The 23,087-nt window shown below is 35.3% G+C and overlaps 1 protein-coding gene across 1 annotated transcript in view; it reads left to right on the plus strand.

Annotated features, from left to right (window-relative positions):
• LOC129111304 (collagen alpha-1(XI) chain-like) overlaps positions 1-10,091 on the plus strand; it is a 76,419-nt gene extending 66,328 nt beyond the window's left edge. Inside the window, exons 55-67 of the mRNA XM_054623435.1 lie at positions 1,158-1,211; positions 3,333-3,440; positions 3,682-3,735; positions 4,333-4,386; positions 5,128-5,235; positions 5,825-5,878; positions 5,970-6,005; positions 6,103-6,156; positions 6,458-6,719; positions 8,002-8,114; positions 8,272-8,340; positions 8,643-8,876; positions 9,945-10,091. Of these exons, the coding sequence (XP_054479410.1) occupies positions 1,158-1,211; positions 3,333-3,440; positions 3,682-3,735; positions 4,333-4,386; positions 5,128-5,235; positions 5,825-5,878; positions 5,970-6,005; positions 6,103-6,156; positions 6,458-6,719; positions 8,002-8,114; positions 8,272-8,340; positions 8,643-8,876; positions 9,945-10,091 (1,347 nt within the window). The remainder of the gene's footprint in view (positions 1-1,157; positions 1,212-3,332; positions 3,441-3,681; positions 3,736-4,332; positions 4,387-5,127; positions 5,236-5,824; positions 5,879-5,969; positions 6,006-6,102; positions 6,157-6,457; positions 6,720-8,001; positions 8,115-8,271; positions 8,341-8,642; positions 8,877-9,944) is intronic.
• Positions 10,092-23,087: the final 12,996 nt, after the last annotated feature.

The following is a 23,087-nucleotide window of genomic DNA, read 5'->3' on the forward strand; positions in this document are numbered from 1 at the left end:
CCACTACATTTCATTAAGTAAATATGCTTCGTTTTACCCCATACATTTAATTGACAGCTGTAGTTACTTGTTACTTAAGATTTTACATTAAAAAATAAGCTTATAGAACACACAACTTTAATTGCTAAAGATTAAACCAGTGATTCACAACTTTTTTGGTCTATGGCCTTTAACAAAAAAAACTATTTCAACAATTGTCAGCTGTCCCATCAATGAAAGATTTCCCTCCTAAACCTTTCAGATGGTTTTGCTGTAAAAAAAAAAAAAAAAAAAAAAAAAAAAAAAAAAAAAGTAGTTCCAAAGTGGTCCGATTATCATATATATTTAACAAAAAGCAAAGATTGGGACTTTGTTTTTTTCCTCTTTAATAATCGCACCACCTCTCAGTTTTATGCTGTGACATCCAGGACCCCCAATTTGTATTCCAAGGGATTCTGTCCAGGTGACAGAGGCTACAGAACATATTAATGGACTTTGCGATATTATTTTTCATCTTTCCCCAAGGTAATTCGGAGTTAGTCTCTTTCCCAATATCTCTTCGAAATTGACTCGGGTTTGGTGCTCATTGATGCATGTGGCTGCTAGACTACATTAGCACACATGCGCGCACGGGCGCACACACACACACATGACTCCATACACACACATATGCACTTTCACTAATGCACATACACAGTTGCCATTGCTCATAACCTACATTGAAGACCAGTGGCTTTGTTTGGTCCATTCGATTATGGTTTCTAATGACAAATGACAGCCCACTTACAAGGTTTTTTACCACAGGCTGTTTGGTGAAAATACTGATGTGCTTTTAGCCCAGTATGTTTGGAATGTAGGGCAATTCGCTGGCACTGATGTTGCCATGTCCTGCATAACCCTCTCTCTTTAAAAAGATTCAAGGTCAGAGCATGCATCAGCGGAAAAATTAGTATGTACATGAAACAACTGCTTGTGAGCAAATGTTGGAAAATTTCCCTTTAAGAGAATAATTATCTAATGTGTTTTTTTTAATATGTTAATGTATAAGGTTTTGACATGAGAGTGTATACTTATTAAGTAATTTTTTTTGTTTTTAATCCAATCATTTAGTTGGATATTTGTTTTTTCATGTTTTTAACGTTCAATTTATTATATGATTTTATTGTTGTTTTCCTCAGGGTCCTGTTGGATCAGCAGGTCAGGAGGGCAGACAAGGAGAAAAGGGATCAAAGGTAAGATGTCAACCGTCTGACAGCAGCTTAACTTTTACAAATTCAAATCATAACATTTCAATGATCAAATTGTATCGGTAGAATTCAGTCAAAAAGATTTTAAATTAACACTTTTTAACTAGCAACGATAATCAATCAAGCCTCAGAATGTTACCCGATAGGAAGAGGTTCTGCTCAAATTCACTGTCATGTCATGTGATCCAAGAAACAAAAGTTAAGCTCATTGATTGGGTATAACAGACACTTGAATGGTCTATATCAATTTATTATTTATTAGGTATTTGAATCAAATTAATAAACATGTTTAGTAGGTAAGTATGTTTGCACGTACAAGTAATTTTGCACGGACAAGAAACATAAATATAGAAGAGAAAAAATTACAATGAAAATAAAAAATAGCAAAGTTTAAAATGACTCTGGAAATGTCAAAGAGGGAAATTCAAACCACATAAAATAAAGTTGTTTTCCAAACTTGAAGGTAATGCTTATTTTTACAGGTTCACTTTTTCTTATTTCCTAATACATTTAATAATCTATTCAGCATTACATTTCCTGGAATTAACTGTACTAAAAATAAAACAAGAAAGATTGGTACACGACAAATTGTTCAATTCATATTTGTAATTACTTGCTAGCATTATGTGCGTTTAAATGGCGCTTTTCTATCAAGGTCATTGCTATTGTCTCAATAAGCAGTACCAAAGTGCAACATTTATTTCCAGGAAAAATCCTAAGAAATGATGAACCGGTAGAAGAAAGTGTTAAGTAAAATATATCAATGCTATAAATGTATCTGTATTTACATTTCAACATGAATACCAAATTGTGACATTTTACCACTAATGAATACTCAAAGGGACACTGTGGAGTGTCCCTACTTTAAATCAAGCGTTCTATAAATCCATTTAACTAGCTTGCAGTTTATTGTGTTTGTGTATCGTTGTAGATGAGATCAATGAAAGGGGACCCATTTATTTTTTTTAAACACTCCATAATGCTAGTAGAGGTTTAAAACTCCACAGGGAACCTTTAAGTTCCCTTTCTTTCCTCCAATGAAATGCCTGAAAAGATAGATGTCCAATCGATGATTATAAAGGGCATTGTAACATCACTTCAAAACCTTACCAATAATATCCAGCTTATGTGTACTTATGTGTTCACTGCAGATCCTGCATAGTAATATAAAAAGTTATGAAAAAAATGTAAAACCTGTTTCACTGAAGAAGCAATGGGGTTTCTTGAGGCTATTAGCAGATTTGATTGCTTTGTTAAAATCCATAACTTTGTGTTTGCTTGTGTTTGCTCTGTTGAATAGCATCAAATAGAAAATGTCTTTGTACGTCTAAAATAAATTGTTTGTCTGTATATCAGTTGGTTCAAAGAAAAGCACTGACAGAAAACCTGATAAATCTCAGACGTAGCCTTTTTAGTTATTTTTGTTCTTTGTCGTCCTCAATCCCTTACAAGGCAAACGCGTATACAATGTGAACTTTCTGTCCACATCGAGGTACAGGATTAGAGTTGATTTGACGGAGACAAGACAAAGCCTGTGTGGTGATCCTAGAGTTCCAAATCCAGGCCTAATTGGTTGTCAGAACAACTTAATCCCTTTCTCCCAGCACACAAGTCAATATGACATCTCTGTAACTTCAACACATAGAAACTAACTGCTTCTGCTCAGAGAAAACAGACGAGAATTGGTAACAATTGATCTGTTGGGATGTTTCAAATCTTCGAATCCTTCCAATCTGAGTTTTTTTTTGTATGTGGAAGGAAAACATTGCAAAATATTGAACAATGTGGCTTCTGTTTGCAGGATTACTTTAATTATCAAGTTGGATAAAGTTCTTGTTGTCATCAGTGAAGAGACATTTGACCATACACACGGCAAAGAAGAGCCTTCAAAATACTGTGTGGAGTTTTTGAGCACTAGTTTCACTTTGCAGCAAAGTTTTTAAGAGAGAGTCCTGCTTTTGTTTGTATCTCCTGCACAAGGACGGATTTTTCTTAGTGTTTTTAGAGAAATGCATTCACCTTGTTTGTTAGTTATAACTGTAATTGTTACAAAAGATTACCTCTAAGTGCCCAGACCAATTGTTATTTTGTGCTGATGTTTTACAGGGAGAAGCTGGTGCCGAGGGGCCTGTTGGGAAAACTGGACCTGTGGGACCTCAGGGGCCTGCTGGAAAGTCTGGTGCTGAGGGACTGCGTGGAATTCCAGGTCCTGTTGTGAGTACATTTCGCCAAAGATCTGCAACTTTTTTTCACACATTAAAACCTGTGACACATGGAGTTTATTGAATGCATGTGTATGTAGTAAATGAAATGGTTGAACATTTATGTTGGTATCATGGATACTTTTTGACCATGTATTGCTTCTTAAAATATAGTATATATCTTTTCAATCTAGTATTTAGATTATGTTCATGTTATTAGCCAAATACTGTAATTCATTTGTCTTTATTTTCAGGGTGAGCAAGGACTGCCTGGTGCTTCTGGTCAAGACGGCCCTCCTGGACCTTTAGTAAGACATGTTCTCCCACCTGCTCACTCCTTATTTAAAATGTCTTATATTACTATTTAGCCGTTAAAGGACATTGGTCACCTGGGAAAATAAAATGTTTTAATGGTACTATATACCAGGTTTTGGTGTCAAAACATTACAGTATTGTAGAGCTGCAGCCGTTGTATCATTTGGTCGATTCAGAGAAAAATAATCACCAACTATTTTAATAATTGAATGATTACTTTTATTTTTTAACAAAAATGCTTAACTTTAGATGTATCCAGCTTTTTTAACGTAATAATCCGATGTTTTTTTGTCATACATGAAAGTCAGCTGAATGGCTTTGGATTACTTGACTGTTGGTTAGACAAGACATTAGATTTGAAGTTATGCAGTAAATTTTAACTATTATCTGACATCTTATTAAGACAATAAAATTGATTTAATTGTGGAAATAATCATTGGTTGCGCTCTTAAAGTATTGCAGTACCTCTGCAGGATGAATAGACAAGACTCACCATCATTGCAGAGATTTGTGATGGCTGTCACTGTTAAATTATGTGTATTCATTTCACTGCTAGTTTGGCCTCACAAACTAACTCTTTCCCTCCACAGGGCCCCCCTGGACTTCCTGGTATGAAAGGTGACTCTGGATGGAAGGGAGAGAAGGTAAGATATTATTACGATGCTAATCTCAAATTGCTTTATTGTGTATTTCTCATATCTGCAGCTTCCAAAGTAAGCAAACGGCCGGGCCTATTGCCTCTATCTCTTTGTCGAGTCTCTCCCTGTAAGGATAAAGAAAGCTTGTGCTTTCACACAGTGATTGAATGCAGTGAATGAATATGTATAATTCCAATAATATTATCGCTGTAATATTCATTGCTTAAATGCCAGCATGCAGTAGTCGGATGCAGATGACCAAAACTCTGCCCAACAGCAGGTGCCGAGACAGACCACCATTGCTAAATATAATGACCACTATAAAACACACTAATTATTTATAGGCAGAAATAAGAGTAGAACTGTAGTCATCTGGCCAGACAGTGATCATGAACTTTAAGGTGAATTTGCATTTTGGTTTTGTTTGGAAAAAATGCTTTCATTTTCTACAGATGAGGAATGAACAGAAATTAAACTTTAACATTTAGCTATAATGTACATTCAAGACGATACATATGGAAAAAGAACATGCAATGTCTATAGGTCAGAGTGTTTCTGTAAACAATTATACAGTAGTTGGAGAGTGCAAATATACTGAAATAAATTGTGAATGGCTAATGTATCAGGTTGCTTTATATACGTGACCTAATATGACCTAATAAGTAAAAATGTTGTTTTGTTCTCATAATTTATTTCTATGCTTTTGTCTCCCTTTTTGTTTGATATTTTCATCTCTGCTTGCTTCAGGGTCATCCGGGTCTTATCGGTCTAATTGGACCACCTGGTGAGTCTGGAGAGAAGGGAGACCGAGGATTGCCTGGACCTCAGGGTACTGGCGGTGGCAAGGGTGATGCTGTAAGTGGCAGGCAGAGTATGCTTTATTAAAATATACCCTTCATCGTATCCACTGGAATGTGAATCTAATAAAGTCGTGACTTTCTGATACTTGGAGGTTATATTCCCACATTACCACTATATAGCAAAAAGGGATAAAGAACAAAAACAAATCTTGCATTAAGATTATTTTATCACATATATAAAGACAATGCACTGTAATTAGGGCGAGTGTGACTTTTAATTGACATTCATTAAAATCATATTGGGAACGCATTAGAATATTGTTGTTTTACAAATTCATGGTGTCAAAATGAATGATTCTGAGATCATTTAAACTAAAACTAAGTTCTTAATACATGTGTGAATGGTTTTGTCCTTTAAGGCATAACAGTAGAACCCTTTTGCCTTGAATCTTTACCAAGTTTTTTTGTAATTTTGAATGCATTTGTCATATAATGTTTTGTATTTTTGTTAATATAATCAAATAATACTATCTCTCTGCCCTAACTGGAAGACATTTGGACAAATACATTCATCAACTATTGTAACTTCAATGAGACATCTGTATATTGCATTCGGACTAATGTGATCTTTTATCTGTTATAAGGGTACTGGTGGTTCCCATGGTCCTCTCGGCCCTCCTGGTCCTCCTGGTATTTCTGTAAGTTCCATTTTTTTTCAATGATCAAAAATTTTCCAGAATTTTTTACATCATGGCTGTTGTTCATCTCTTAATGTTTTATTTTCAACAGGGCCCTCAAGGACAGAAAGGTTCAAAGGGATCATATGTAAGTTGTGTTTTCATTCTTTTAAGGGTTTTAAGCCTTCCATTGCCTGTTATGGTCTTCTTTTTAATAATGTCCATGGTACTTTGTCTTCTGTCAGGGTACAGCAGGTCAGAAGGGAGACACTGGACTGATTGGACCACCTGGACCACCTGTAAGTAACTTGTTTATTGTCTTTAGATAGATCCAACCGGGCATTATTATTATGCACATTATACTCCAAAAATGCTCTAAATGTGCATTAACTATAGCATTATGATTAAACACTGAACTCCCTAGAGTAGAAACAATTAGTTGTATCAATCGCCTTTGGGAAATTTGAAGGCATTTTCACTATTTTGAATTAAACAGCCAATGTTTAAGTCGAAAAAGGCTGCACATGGTTTGGAAACCAACCCCTTGACAAATACATATCAATAACAATAACATGCTTGACCTTAACCTCCATGTTTCAGGGTCCACCTGGAGACTTCATCCAGCCGCTGCCCATCCAGCAGGCTTCCAGAAAGACCAGGCGTCAGGCTGAGATGCAGGGAGACGAGGCGTTGGCCGACTACGGCGTAGAAGGCGTTGGTATGGAGGGAATGGAGGATGTCTTCGGATCCCTCAACAACCTCAAACAGGACATTGAGCGCATGAAGTTCCCCATGGGCACCCAAGACAATCCTGCCAGGACCTGCAACGACCTGCACCTCAGCCAGCCGGACTATCCAGATGGTAGGACAGAGACAGTTTTTATAATAGTATCAACCATTATACAAAATCCATCAATAGTAGAACTTGGTCTATAGTTGTAGTGAAAAGTGTGACAACATTTACTCTATACTTTACTTCAACAGTTTGAGTTTAATTTAGTCACTTGAATCTCTTTAAACATCCTCTTACTGTGCAGCCTCCAAACTCCTGAAGAGAGAGGAGTTGATGAATTGTAGCGATACTTATCTTTTTCACCTTAATAAGCAGCTGCAAGTTATTTTGAAAGTTATTTTGTGTCCTCGGTGACACCCCTCAGGGTACTTAATTCTAGAGGTTGTTGAGGATGTATGAAAGGAAAACTGCAGGCACTACCTAGGGTTGAAAAAACACATTCTTGTCAATGTATTTTAATTTGCTTCATTTGTATTAATTTTCTCTTAAAACACATTAGCATAAATCAAAGATAAGACAGTAGCAGATAGAGCTCTTTGTAGTAAATATAAAAAAAGGAATTAATTAAATTAGGTTAGAGAAACTAAATATAGTAAGTACTAATTCTGTAATAATACAGGATTTAAATGTGTGTCAAATGTTTTGTTTTAGCAAAGAATTTCATCATGTTATTTGCTTGAGTGAATGCAGAAATTAGCATATCCTTTATTTCTGTGTGGTTAGCCAAAAGAACATTTTTAAATGTTCCCTTCACAATATTCATATTGCCCAGTCAGTGTTGGCCAGAATGATTATATTATTACTTACCCCAGTAAGGGGTAGAGTGAGGGATTTCCAAAATAGTTATTATATTACAGTATCAACCCAAGTAATGCTGCATGACTGCGTTACCAGATCGCAATTTGTTTTTGTGCCAGGTAGGCTTATGTTATTATGATATGATTTGGTCAACTCTCTCTCTAGTTTTTGAAGCAACTGATATGGCAACACATCCAATATTGAATATTTATTGTAAATATTCAATTTAAGATCTAAAAAGAAGTCAATGTTTGGCATTTTTGACTGAATAATTACCTCTTGCCGATTGAATAATTTAATTTAACTTTGGAAATTAACTTTGGAACTTATAAATAACAGTTTTTAACCTCCTTGTAAAGAAAATTGCAAAACCTCCCACACATGAAACATCAGTGTATTTTGAAATAGTTGAGCTGTGATGACTTTAAATAACAGCAGTAGTATTTACTCTCTATGGCTTGGCGCTCTCTCATGGCTGTGTTTCTTTTTCTTTCTCTCTCCCTCTCTCTCCCCTCTCTCTCTCTCTCTCTCTCTCTCTCTTTCTCTCTCTCAGGTGAATACTGGATTGATCCAAACCAGGGCTGTATCGGAGACTCCATTAAAGTGTTCTGTAACTTCACAGCAGGCGGAGAAACCTGCATCCACCCAGATAAGAAATCTGCAGGAGTAAGTAACAGGCAAATGTTAGCATCTGTTAAATACTGTATGAGACCTGAAACAAATGGTGTGTTAAGTAAAAAACATGTAGGATCTATTTTAAATAATATCTGTGTACAGCTACTGCAAAAGTCTAATTGTCATTTAACTTTTTCTTTTATTATAGGTTAGAATATCCAACTGGCCCAAGGAATTACCAGGTTCATGGTTCAGTGAATTTAAACGTGGCAAAATTGTGAGTAACCCCACATAACTTTTACATTTCTTATGTTATTTTCTATTACCTACCTGGTGATGTTCCCATCCGTTTTAGATACTTTTTTCAATGTTACTTCTGTATCACTTTGTCTCAATTACTGTATCTCTTCCCCACCATTCTCTTGCCTTAACACCCTGCCTTCTTGTCATACATCTCCCTACCTTACCTTCCTCTACCTCCTTTCCAACTTTTCTTTCAAACCATCCCCTACCCCTCCTCACTCCACATTTTTTTTTCCTGTTCCTTCTTCCCTCCCTTTTCTCCTTCTCTGTCCCCAGTTGAACTACGTTGACAAGGCAGAAAACACCATCAACACAGTGCAGATGACCTTCCTGAAGCTGCTGAGCTCCTCGGCCCGGCAGAACTTCACCTACATTTGCCATCAGTCTGTGGCCTGGTACGACGCCAAGGGTGACAACTATGACAAGGCACTGCGCTTCCTGGGCTCAAACGACGAGGAGATGTCTTACGACAATAATCCCTTCATCAAGCCTCTGATTGACGGCTGCTCGGTAAATACTCATTAAACTTTCTTTCTGAATCCCATGAAATCCCACCTATCCTCACAAACAGACTGACTGTCAGACAGCAATGTTTGTACAGTGTAGAGTCTGATATTGGTTAAGAAAACATGAAGTTCCATATGTAGTTCTTCTATGTATGTAACTTAAAGGATCAGGTGAGTAACTATTTATGCTAGCAAAAATGCTAGATGTATTATGATGTTATGATGTATTATAATACATTAAACTACCCAGCAGTTTATAAAGTATTTAAGATGAGCTCCACCAGTTGCAACATTAAGTCTTTTTATGAAATACCATATTATGCCTTTTCGACTTTTGTATGGCATTCTATACTATAACCTTTTTAAATGACTTTTTTATGATATGCTATCCTATGATTTATGAAGTACTATACTTTGTCTTATTGACTTTTTGTTGACATACTACAACTTATCATGCCAATATCCTGGCTTTTGTATGGCTTTTATAATATGAATTTTTATGACATACCATGCTATGCCTTTGAGTTTTTTACCACATACTCATTGACTTTTTATGGCAAACTAAACAATACATTTGTATTACCTATTTATGACATACTATCCTATGCTTTTTTTTTTTACTTTTTACGACATTCTATAATATGCCTTTTGTTGTTATTATGTCCTAGTACTATACTTGACACTATACTATGACTTTTTAAAATACGTTTTATGACTTTTCTTTTTTTTTTCTTGACATACCATACTTTCTTTTTCTTGACAAACTTATTACATCCTATACTATGACTTTTCTAAGGGCTTTTAATGACTAATACTTTTTTTCTATTTCAGAAGCTTGTTATCAAAACTGTTAATTGGTTAATTGTCTGTAAAATCAATATTATCTCCCCAAAAAATGTATCCATTTTCAAGATGATAACTACCTCCTGGTTTTGTTTTTTGTTTTTTACAGAAATATCTTAAAACAAAGGTTGTTTTTTTTCTTTGAAAGATTATTATAAAAGTCCCCTAAAAAAGTGTGAATCATACTGTACCACCTTGCTAAATAACTGTCCGTCCTTTGTGTTCTCAGCTGAAGCAGGGCTATTCAAAGACGGTGATGGAGATCAACACTCCCCGCATCGACCAGTTGCCCATCATTGACGTCATGCTGAATGACTTTGGGGAATCCAACCAGAGGTTTGGCTTTGAGGTTGGCCCTGTCTGTTTCCTAGGCTAGACACACACCTACTCCCCGCTGAAGGACAGGGTCAGAGGGTAAATATTACCACCCACATGCTGAGATCCAACATCCTAACTTCTCTCCCTGCGAAGCAAAAAAACCTGTGTTTTCTTTTGTTGCCGAGAAGATCCACTCAAGCCCGGAGAAGAAGAGTGCCTCTAGGCCCTGTCATGAAGGCGCTGACCAGGGGAAACTACTCCTCGCCCTTGTAGGGCCAGAATCACATGACTTTAACTTACATGCAGTAATGGGAGTGACATCAGGAAAAGGACATTTGATGCCGTGGCGGACAGTGGCGCACTTTCAGCAACAGAGAGAGGATCCACTAAACCCAAGCCCTATCCTCCCTCGTCCTTCGCCTCCCACCATGCCTCCCTCTCTGGATGCTCTAGGTGCTGCTCTGAATACAACCACAGAGGTGCTTTTGTGCAGATTCACAAAACACTCAAGGTGCTACAAAAAGTGCTTTTTGATAAAACTGTAATTATTATTATTATTGTGTATAATATTGTTCTTTCCGAATCCACTCTTAAAACTTGCATGTGCCCCAGCTCTTAGAGTTTAAATAAATATTTGGTAAACTATATAGAAATAAATCCAATGAATATATTGGATGTGTGTTAAAAAATAATTTGCCAAGAAATATGTCTTTTGAAACATTCAAATTTGTAAGTACAAAATAATTCTTGTGTAAATAATATGACCTTCATTTGATTTGTATGAGAGAAACTGAACATAACATTTAAAATTCAAAGCATTTTGTCTTTTTCATGACATACCAGTTGGGATCAGGATATAAAGCCATAATAAAATGAAATATTAATATAAATATTGTAAGAAAGGGCTTATTCTTCCAAAATTCACTCACCGAGATGTCATATTGTACTTCAGTTTCTGTTTAAAAAAATGTGGACATATTTGGCTCGTCTCCAACTGATCTTGAATCTTGATAACACAATCAAGTTTGAACATCATTTGTGGTGGCTAAATTAACAAGGTTCATTTGTCCAACTGTTTGCTTGTATTTCAAAATACCCCAAAAAGGCCTTGTCGTTTTTCTTATTTGTTAAAATGAACAAATGTTTTCATGTGCCTTGAGTTGTTCTTTCAAAAAAATTAAAACTGGATTCTGAAAAATGTTGGGTTGAATGTTTGTATTTGAGTTCGGAAATAATTGGTGCTCTTTTTGTGATTCTGCCCTGCCTATAACATATTACCTTCGTTCCCCATTATAATTTAAGATTAGGTGGATTAGTGGTTCAAGTGTTTGGGTTTGTGTGGCTGCGGCATGCTGTGATCTTTTCCACTTTCTTTTTCTGACTCAGATTTGACTTTGATCAAGATCTGTTTGCATCTCCACCTCTTTAGCTTAAAGCTATATTAGCATAGACTTCAGAGTCGCTTTCAAACCTGTGTAATTAAAGTATGTTTACAAACTATGTACAATGGAAATAAATATTTGGTGCTTGGCCAAATGGGCATTGCAATCTTTTGCATTCACTTACAGATTATCCTATATTTATTTTTAGCACATTTTGTATATAAAAACACTGTATCAAGACTAAATGCATGGTCACGCAAAGCATGCTGAGATAATATATGCCACCACTGGATGATGGAAACACTTCACAGGCTGATAAGGCTTCAAAACGCACTACTGGCTTTGTAGAAAATGCACATGAAAGACAAAATCTTTTTTGTTTTTTTCAGCCCAGTTTAATATTTAATGTTGATACTCGTTCAGGGCTTTTGAGTTATGACAAAAAACTACCTGTGATTATGAGCAACACTGTCAGCATATTGGTCAATTCAAAGTACAACAACCACTAAAACATTCACTTTTCTGAGACAGTACTGATCAAATGACCAACATACTGTGTCATGCCAGAGGGAACTGTTCACTTCCATTTATCCACTTACAGACATATAGTAGATACGTTTTGTTATATCTTGATTCCTATTCTTCAAGTTGAAATGAGATACTTATAGGTGTCATTGTATGACATAACACCACATGGATTTATTCCAACATACTGTTCTCTGACTTTCTATGACATGATACGCTGTCACTTTTCATCAAATTTTTTCCACATACTATACGATTACTTTTTTCATTACATTTTTCGGCTTAATATACTATGACTTTTTACGACATACTTCATTTTTTTGACATACTATGACATGACTATTTTCATGACATTTATTGACATACAAGATCTGACCTTTTATGACTTTTCTCCACATACTATACTATGACTATATACATGACATTTTTTGACACACTTTGCTATGACCTTTTAAGGACCTTTTTTCAACATTATGAATATTTAATTGTCATACTATACTATGACTTTCTAAAAGACAAATGACATTTTTCAACAAACTCTACTATGACTTTTTTCATGACATTTTTGGACATGCTATACTATGACTTTTTTCATGACATTTTTTGATATAATGACTTTTTTCCTGACAATTTTCGACATACTATATTATGACTTTTTTCCTGACATTTCTTTGACATATTATAATATGACTTTTTTTCTGACAATTTTTCTGACATGCTATACTATGATTTTTTTCCTGACATTTTTTGACAGACTATACTGTGACTGTTTTCATGACATTTTTCATTATATTAAACTATTACTTTTTTCATGAAATTTTTCGAAATTCTTGTACCATGACTTTTTTCATGAAATCTTTCGACAGACTATACCACGACCCTTTTGATGAAACTCTTTGACATACTATACTATGACTTTTTTCATCACATTTTTCGACATACTATACTATGACTTTTTTCATCACATTTTTCATTATACTAAACTATTACTTTTTAATGAAATTTTTCAACATACTATGACTTTTTTCATGACATTTTTCAACATACAATACTATGACTTTTTTCGACATACTTTACTATTACTTTTTTCATGACATTTTTCGACATATTCTAATATGACTTTTTTCATGACATGTTTTTGACATGCTATAATATGACTTTTTTCCTGACAATTTTCGACATACTATATTATGACTTTTTTCCTGACATTTCTTTGACATATTATAATATGATTTTTTTTCTGACAATTTTTCTGACATGCTATACTATGATTTTTTTCTTGATATTTTTCATTGTACTAAACTATGACTTTTACATGACATTTTTCAACATACTATTCTAAGACTTTTTCTACTTTTTTCATAAAATTTTTCGAAATACTGTACCATGACTTTATTCATTACATTTTTCGACATTTTATAATATGACTTTTTTAGACATACTAAACTATGACTTTTTCATGAAAATTTCTGACATACTATACTATTTCGAAATACTGTACCATGACTTTTTTCATGAAATCTTTCGACAGACTATACCATGACCCTTTTGATGAAACTCTTTGACATACTGTTCTATGACTTTTTTCATCAAATTTTTCGACAGACTATACCATGACTTTTTTATGACATTTTTCGACATACTTTACTATGACTTTTTTCATGACATTTTTCATTGTACTAAACTATGACTTTTTTCTTGACTTTTTTCATTATACTAAATTAGGACTTTTACATGACATTTTTCAACATACTATTCCATGACTTTTTTCATGACATTTTTCGACATGCTATACTGTGACTTTTTTCATGACATTTTTCATTATATTAAACTATTACTTTTTTCATGAAATTTTTCAACAGACTATACCATAGAACAAAAACTCCCGCACACTGGCTTCTTCACTTGCGTATAAATGTATTTTAGTCACGACGTTTCGGTGCGTAGACCTTCATCAGGTTATTTTACATGGAAGTGAGGATGCATGCATTTAAATAGCATTTGGGGTTCGTAAATGGGTTGGTAGACCAATCCGATTGCCCCAATCACATGACATCCACAAATCAGAACCATCGACAAATAAACAATCAATTTACATCATATGTGGCACTAAAAGCCTACAAACATGAAAACATACACATAATACATAATATATATGAGGTATGTCTTCAAAAACCACATAAAGATAAATATAGAAATTGTAGAAAGGCTATAATGCCAAGATCAATACTTTCCTATTTCTTTTGTAGGACAGGATTTTTAGGAGTTTGCATAGGTTATCTTCTAAAGTCTGTCCCTAGAAAAGAAAAGAAAAGAAAAGAAAAGAAAAGAAAAGAAAAGAAAAGAAAGGACAAAATATGTCACATTATAAAGAGCGAGTGTTATACGTTTGAAATAAGTACAAATAAAATTAAATGAAATCGAATAGAGCATCGGAAAAATCTGAAAAATTATTTCACAACATTATGTTTAATAATAATTCATCATTCAAACCTTTTGGAGACAAGGTTTGTAGGGTGGATATCCAGAACGCCTCACGTTGTTTTAAAAACAAGTCAAAGTCGCCACCTCTAGGTGGTAGTCTGACTTTTTCAATGCCATAAAAACCTTAAAGTGGATATGTCGTGTCTTTCATCATTAAAGTGTACCGCTACAGGATAGTCTCTGTCATTTCTGCGTATAGAACTTTTGCGTTCACTAATACGCAGCTTGAGCTTTCTGGTAGTTTTGCCTACATACACAAGTCCACATGGACAATATAGCATGTACACAACATGTGTGGAGGCACAAGTGATAATACTCTTTATGTGAAACACTTTGTTGGTGTGAGGGTGATGAAAACTGTAGGTTTTTTATGTATTATTGCACTGTGCACAGCTACCACAACGGTAGTTGCCATTGGGTAGGGGGCTTAGCAGTCTCTGTTGTGTAAGTAGAGGGGGCTTGTAATGTACAGAATCTGCATGAACCAGTAGGTCCTTCAAGTTTTTTCCTCATTTATACACAAAAAGAGGCATATCATTAAAACGTGGGGCTAGTTCAGGGTCTGATTTTAAAATATGCCAGTGATTTCTAAAAATGTATTTAATGGCATGTGAGTGGGGGGAATGGGAAGTAATACAAGTAACAGAAAATCTTTTCTCCTTTTTTTTTAGATTATTTCAGTAATTCCAAGCGGGGTTTGCTCAGTGCAGACTCATATGCCCTCTGAATCCATTCCACAGGGTACCCTCGCTGGACAAATCTGGCTTTCATTTCTTCAGCTTTGTCCATGAAGTCGTCAGTGGTGCTGCAAACTCTTCTAAGTCTAAAAAATTGGCTTTTTGGGAGACCCCTCTTGAGTGGGGTGGGATGAAAACTGTTTGCCAATAGAAGAGTGTTTTTGTCAGTTTCTTTCCGGTATAAAGAGGTTGATAGGGTGCCATTATTCTTTATTACCCACATATCTAGAAAATGAACCTTTTCATCACTATATTCCATTGTGAATTGCAGATTAGTGTTAAAACTATTCAAAAGTGTAAGGAACTCCTGCAGTTCACCAGTGTCACCTTGATATACACAGAACACATCATCAATATATCTGTGCCATTTCAAAATTTTGGGCAAGTGTATATTCTTTTCAGGGTTCAAGACAAAATTTCTCTCGAAAAAACCCATAAATAAATTGGCGTAATTGGGTGCACAAATAGAGCCCATGCTGGTACCAGAGACTTGTAAATAAAAATCTCCATTGAAGATAAAATAGTTCTTATGCATGATAAAAGAAGCTAAATCGGTGATCAATTGATTAGGTGGATTAGCTGTGTCACCCCGATTCTGGAGATAGAAGTTTAGAGCCTCCAAACCACCATCATGTGGTATATTAGTGTAAAGGCTGGCTACATCAAATGTCACTAGTAGAGCATCAACAGATAAATCAGCAAGACATGAAACATTATTTATAAAATCAGTAGAATCTCTGATGTATGCTGGTAAGGAATGGACATAAGGTTTAATAAAGAAGTCAACAAACTCTGACAGTGGAGACAATAATGAGTTAGACTATACCATGACTTTTTTCGACATACTAAACTATGACTTTTTAATGAAATTTTTCGACATACTTTACTATGACTCTTTTCATGACATTTTTCGACATGCTATACTATGACTATTTTCATGACAATTTTCATTATGCTATCCCATGACTTTTTTCATGAAATGTTTCGACATTCTATATTATGACTTTTTTTGCATGAAATTTTTCGACATACTGTACCATGATTTTTTTGATGAAACTCTGACATACTGTTCTATGACTTTTTTCATGACTTTTTTCAAAATGCAATACTATGACTTTTTTCATGACATTTTTTGACATGCTATATATACCAAGACTATTTTCATGACATTTTTCGACATTCTATATTATGACTTTTTTCATGACATTTTTTGACATACTATACTATGACATTTTTCATGACTATACTTTGAACTTTTTCAACATACAACTTTTTTCGTCACATTTTATCTTTTACTATACTATAGTTTAGTATATACTATAGTATAGTATGCAAGTAGTATACCGATAGTGGTGACTTCTCTCTAAAAAATCTCATTGATCAACTTCACTGTGACACCATAATGTTCTGCAAAACACTTTTCTGGCAATTATACCACGCCTTAACTCAGGAACCGAAGGAGAGATTGTGACGATTATCGCATTTGGTAGGATACTGTATTTGTGAAACTAATCAAGGGTGCCCATATCCCATCTGAAATCTGTCTTGGTGGTATAGTGCATCATCCACAATTTAGAATTTAGTTTTGCTGATTTTGAGCTTCATGTGATCGTAGTTGACCCATGTGATGAGGCCCTCTATCAGTCCTCTGTAAAATAGTTTCTAACCAAAAGCAGCAAGTTTCTCAGTGGAAATTATTTACTGGACTCACATATGTCAATATAGTGATAACTTCCATTCTTGCAAAATAATACAAAGCCTTTACTACAGATATCATATGAGTCTGGAAAGACATGGATATAAACTGCAACTGTTTGGCAGAAGCAGTAATTCTAGGGTTTTAAAGTTTTAAACAAACATGATTTTTTGATTGATTATTAGAAATGTCACCTAAAAGATTTGTGAACAGTACTGCACCACCTGACTAGATAACTATGTCCTTTGTGTCCACAGCTGAAGCTAGGCTATCGAACACACTGATGGAGATCAACACTCCCTGTATTGTGGAGTAGCCAATCGTCAACCTCATACTGAATGACATACATTGGGGATTCCAACCAGAGGTTAGACTTTGAGGTCAGAACTGTCTATTTCTTTGCAGGACACACTCCTACTCCCCGCTGAAGGACAGGGTCAGGGGGTATATATTAACACCCACATGCTGAGATCCAACATCCAAACTAATACTCCCTAGAGGCACTACTCCAAGGGAAACTACTCCTCGCCCTAGTAGGGCCAGAATCACAGGACTTTAACTTACACCTAGCAATGGGAGTGACATCAGGAAAAGGACATTTGATGTGGTGGTGTACAGTTGCACACTTTCAGCAATAGAGAGTGGATCAACTATGTATGTGTTAAATATATAGAAATAAATATAATGAATATATTTGATTAATTTACAAAGAACATGTAAGTACAAAAACATTTTTTGTGTGTAAGATAACTTTCAATATTTGTTTTTTTATGAGAGCTTACTCAACTGGTACATAACACCTAACTCATAAACTAACTCATAACTCATTTTTTTTATGTCATACCAGTTGGTATGCACATCAGGATATTAAGCCATAATAAAATTAAGTAGTAATATAAATATTTTAAGAAAGGGCTTTTTTCCAAACTTTATTGAATCAGATTTTATATTGTACCTAAATTGTTTTTTTAAATGTGGACATATTTGTCTTGATATTCTTATTTGTAACAATGAACAAAATGTTTCCATGTGCCTTGAATTCTTCATTAAAATTGTGATTCATCGCTGCCTATATATATTAATTTCTCTCACCATGATAATTAAATATTTGGCGTATTAGAGGCTCAAAGCGTTCATGCGAATGATTCTGCTGAGCTCAGATGCTGTGATCTCTTCCACTTTACTTCTCTGACTCTTTTATCAAGATCTGTTGGCATCTCCACTTCTTTGGCTTAAAGCTATAGACTTCAGAGCCGCTTTCAAACCTGTGTAATTACAAAATGTTGATAACCTATGCACAGATGAAATAAATATTTGGTGCTTTGTTAAATGCACACTGCAATCCTTTGCCTTCACTAACAGATTATCCTTTATTTATTTAAAGCAAATTGATTCCATGGAACCACTGTATCATGACAATCTCAATAGTCACACATTGCATGCTGAGATCATATGTGCCAATACAGAATGACAAAAACAAGGCTGATTAGTACTGATACAGTAGATATGTATCAGTACTTGATATATCTCGATTCCTATTCTTTACATTCAAATGAGTTGCTGCATCACATGGCATATCAACATTACAATATAATGTTGATTTAACAGAAGTGTATGTCTGTGCTCCTGAAGAACCTACAGCCAAAGCAAGTTGACAGTAATTAGCTTTTTCTTTGTGTATTTGTCATTTCAGCAGTTGAGAGTATGAAGTAACAGATTTAACTTGAATTGAATAGATTTTACAAAATAGATGAGTTTCTTCCAAAAACAGTAACAAATAAAATATCTGGTTTAATTATTACGTGTGTCTACCTGTACTGAGGGTGAATGCAATATAATATGTGAAGGGTTTGATTTTTTTAAGTTTAGGTTAGGTTTCAGTGTTAAATCAAAATAAACAACCAAATCTTACTCTTTACTCATTTAAGTCTTGGTTGATTGGAAAATATTCCAAATGAGCAGTAGCATCATTATCATGGCTTTCAACACGGACCTTTGCCAACAAAAATGACAACACAAAAACCTCTGATGTTAAAAGGCTTGTTCTCATGCCCGAACAACTTTTAAATGTTTATTGAATTAACAATGTCATGGACACTCCTCTAGAAATCTCATAATTACGCTCACAACAGCTCCATAAACACGTCAAGGCAGGCTTCAGTAATAAAGTGTAATTACAGTGTCGAACGTAACAAAATGCTGCTGCCAGCCATTCAATATTTATGTCCCCTTGGCTAATGTGAATTTGTTAGAACAGAAAGCCTTACAACCATTTTCAAACAAAGCATTTTGGAAGCAAATGCACTCTGACATCATAATCATACAAAATCTTTAAATTGTGTTCATTTATGCAGTATAACAACATGGATTATTACACTTTGGATCAATCTTTGACCTTCAATTCACCTTGGTTGTAGCTGACTCACACTACAGCATTACAAAAGCTATATTGTGCTCTCAATAATAGTGGTGAAAAACTATGAATTAATACAGGTGCACCTTCTTATCATCTCTGAAGGCATAATGATGGTTTGTTGTTAGGTGAAAATGGATGCAGAATCAACACAGGGAAAGAAAAATAATGCTGCCATTCAATGAGAGGATGTTTGCTTCGGCAAGAGGCTGCTTGCTAACTCTAAACCTATCCACTCCAAACTCCTGCCCAAACCAATCAGTTGGGACACCCAGTTTAGTCAACATGCCTAAATTACTTAAATTTCCAGATCTGTGTCACATCTGATGAGAGGCAGGTTCCAAAGAAACAGATCCAGGAGAAGTGGATCTGTTAAATCTTTATTCCACTATTCACATTTTCTCTACCCAATATTACCATATCAAGTAAAAAGAAACGCCCTGGAAAATTCCATCTGTCTGAGGACTAACATGGAGAGACAAACAGTAACATTTAATGCAATGCAAATTCAGACTTTTTGTTTCATCTTAGTTATATCGAAAGAAACACCAAAATAAGCCCGCAATACAAAACAACAAACAAACAATAGAAAGACTGACCAACCACAGCACACTTAATTTGTCATTATTGTACATAGTGTTCTTACTTAATCTCCCTAAAAATAAATAAAAAACAACTATAATTTTCCTGTGCTATCTTGAATACCTAATTTTCATTATGTTCACATGAATGCATTGCATGGTAAAGAACCTCTTAAGTGCCTCACAAGCAGTATTTTAGTAAATCTTAATATCATTTTTCAGTCTGGCTGGTTTTGTTTCATAACATATCAAATTCCAAATATCAAGCTAATGTTGGCTAGTGGTGATGCTTGACAAAGCATGTAATAAAAATGTAATCAAATGTGGAGTGGTGATTATCTCTTTGAGTAAAATAGTTAGGATGGCATGTGTCAGGACTTATCCATCAGTATAGCTAATCTAGAAAGTTGGCTATTTGATATAAACTAATTTGTATACATTCGTATCTGGGTCTTGGACTTTGTACTGGGTAGAACAACAATTGATTTTCAAACTCATTGACCATCAGCACAGGTGTTGTCAGGGGTGTGTCCTCTGTCCACTGCTCTACATTTTACATCAATGACTGTATTTCACACTGAAACTGTAAAGATGACCAAGTTTGCTGATAATACAACTCTGGTGGGACTGATTTCTCTCTGGTCAACTTATAATAAAGTGTGTTCTCAATAACTGTATTGTATGGCAATTCTACATTCCACGTGAAAAAACTGATGTTCAGAGACGATGGCACAGCTTCTAGAATAATTGGCTGGTTACTCCCCACCATTTCTGGATCATACCACATTCCCAATTTATCGAAAAGGTATGACAACTCCTCACACCCTGAAAGCCCTCTATTCAGTCCACTGCCTCCAGGTTAAAGACAGTATTAAGACAGAACATCTAACTTCCACACACACTTATTCTTAAGCAATCAGCATCTTAAACGCTTCTCTGATTGTATAAACAAGCACATGAACTTTAAATTGTCCCTTTAAGGGGCATTAGCCATCTGGTTGCCCTACTTTATGTATTTTATGGTTACAGTATTGTAATTGTGAAAGTGTGTGGCAGAGGGATTCTGCTGTGTCGGCTATGTGATTATATGTTTTGTGAAGCGCACCAAAACAAATTCCAAAATCATCTGTGGTGGATATGGCAATATATAGTGGAATATTGGTCTTGGTTACAAGAACAGAGGAAAAAAGGCAATTTAGTAATTACAAATTTAACATTAACTAAAACCAGCGCAATAGTGACACAGAGGGAAAAGACAAGATTGAGGTTGTATGGCAGTGATATTACTGATCAACATATTTCTCTTAGTTGTCAGTAGGGGTAAGATAATAATTTCCCCTTGTTATGGGAAATAGACTGTTGGTCTAAATGCCTGGACAGATGAGGCCAAAATCTAGGAGGCCAAATAACACCAAGCTGCTACTGAGCAAAGCATTTTCCCTCCAACGACTTCAGCACCTGAACTGCTTAATGATTAGGAATAGAAACTTCTGTTGTTGTTCAGTTGTATGCAACAGAAGCAAACGAACAGAAAGATCAAGCAGACATTTTCCTGGATAAAGAAAGATGAATTGTTCAGAATTGTCAAAACCATGTAAGTTTCCGCAATTTGGAGAGGAACACCATAAAAAGCCTGTATTGACAAATTTGAATTGGATTGAGCCACAAAGCAAGCAGCATCCACTGTTATTGATGGAGAGAATCTCATCAGGAATGCAGGCCCTGGCTTATGAAAAAAACCCTTTGTTCAAGTGCGCCAAGAAACTTCTGTCTCTTCCTGTCAGAGACACTTTTTGAGTTCAAGTATTCCCTGTTCAAACAGTTTCTCTGGGAAACACTCCAACAGAACTGTGAGTCATTGCCCAGACCATCACCTCGCCCCAACCTGCTGCTGACTTCCTATTTGGAGAGGGCCTGGAGACACCCTCACTCCTCAGGATCTCTTATACTGCCTGTACTCACATTAGCGTTGCCATGCCAAGAGAAGGCTAAAATGTCTGAAACAGAATGTGTGCCCCTAACCTGACAGAGCTTTGCATCCTCCGGTCTCATTTGCTGCCTTTCTTGTCTAAACAAAGACAAGATGAACCATGTGTCCATTTCCTTGGAAAAGGGGAAAAATTGATTGGCAGAGCGAAGTGAAAAGGCTTCCAATCAGGTTGAAGGTGACTCGTGGTGTCAAGGACATGTTCTTGCTGCAGTCTGTGAGCACATCCTCTAGGGGAAGGTCTGAATGGCAATCAAAGTATAGAAGCCATGGATCGAGCTCAAGTCAAGAGCTTTTAAAGTGAAGAATGTTCCGGCGTGTATTAAAGACAAGATTAAAGCTATCTATGCTAATCAAGACTGTTGTAAACAAAATGAATATCCTTATGAAAAAGGCTATATCTGCAATTTCTTGATTATTTTAGCATAATGTCTAAAGTAATTATGAATGCTTTTAAGAATATTAGTTGTTGCAATGATATTGTTTTTATAGATGGGGTCATCTCATCATCATGAAATATAAACCTATAGGACACTGATGTTTAGTCCCCAGTATAATCAAAGCCATTTCTTCAAATGCTGCAGAAAACATTCTCGAACACCTGTGGGAAAACTGTGAGAAATAAGATACATGTCAAACAAAAGCAGCTTGAAGCACTTTTCAATTTGAATTTACTTCAAAAACAGGAAAACGTCTGAAAGTTTATGTTCAGTCAAAAAATTGCCATTGGTCTCTTATTGTAGATCTTCACTGAATTAAAATAGCTCGAGCACCAAAGCTGAATAAACAGCTGTGAATTTTCCCACTCCATAAACTGTGAACTCTATTTGCATGCATAATGAGCATTTCACGCATTATTTAATACCTTGTCTCAATTATTTTAAGCACTGAAAATATTGTGACATATGAGAGTATGTGACTAATGGCTTTGGCTGGAGAGGAACATAATAACAGCACTATGCCACAGAAACCTTGATGTCATTTGTTTCAGTCCTATGACAGATTTTAAATTCCTATCAGGAAATGAGGTCTTAGTGACGAGGAGTGTTTCCCCTGTTTAAATGGTTGGTTCATTCAAAATACAAAAAGGATTTTGTGGTCACAGCATTGAAAATTCTAATTTAAAAAATGAACCGCAAACTCATTATTTCCAGACACAATCCCCCTCTTACCCTGGATTATCCGGAGACCTTACTGTAATAGAGCAGTTCCACTAAAGCAACAAGGTCTTTGGGGGGCCAGATATACA

The sequence above is a fragment of the Anoplopoma fimbria genome, chromosome 3, assembly GCF_027596085.1.
Source record: "Anoplopoma fimbria isolate UVic2021 breed Golden Eagle Sablefish chromosome 3, Afim_UVic_2022, whole genome shotgun sequence".
Classification (NCBI taxonomy): Eukaryota; Metazoa; Chordata; class Actinopteri; order Perciformes; family Anoplopomatidae; genus Anoplopoma; species Anoplopoma fimbria.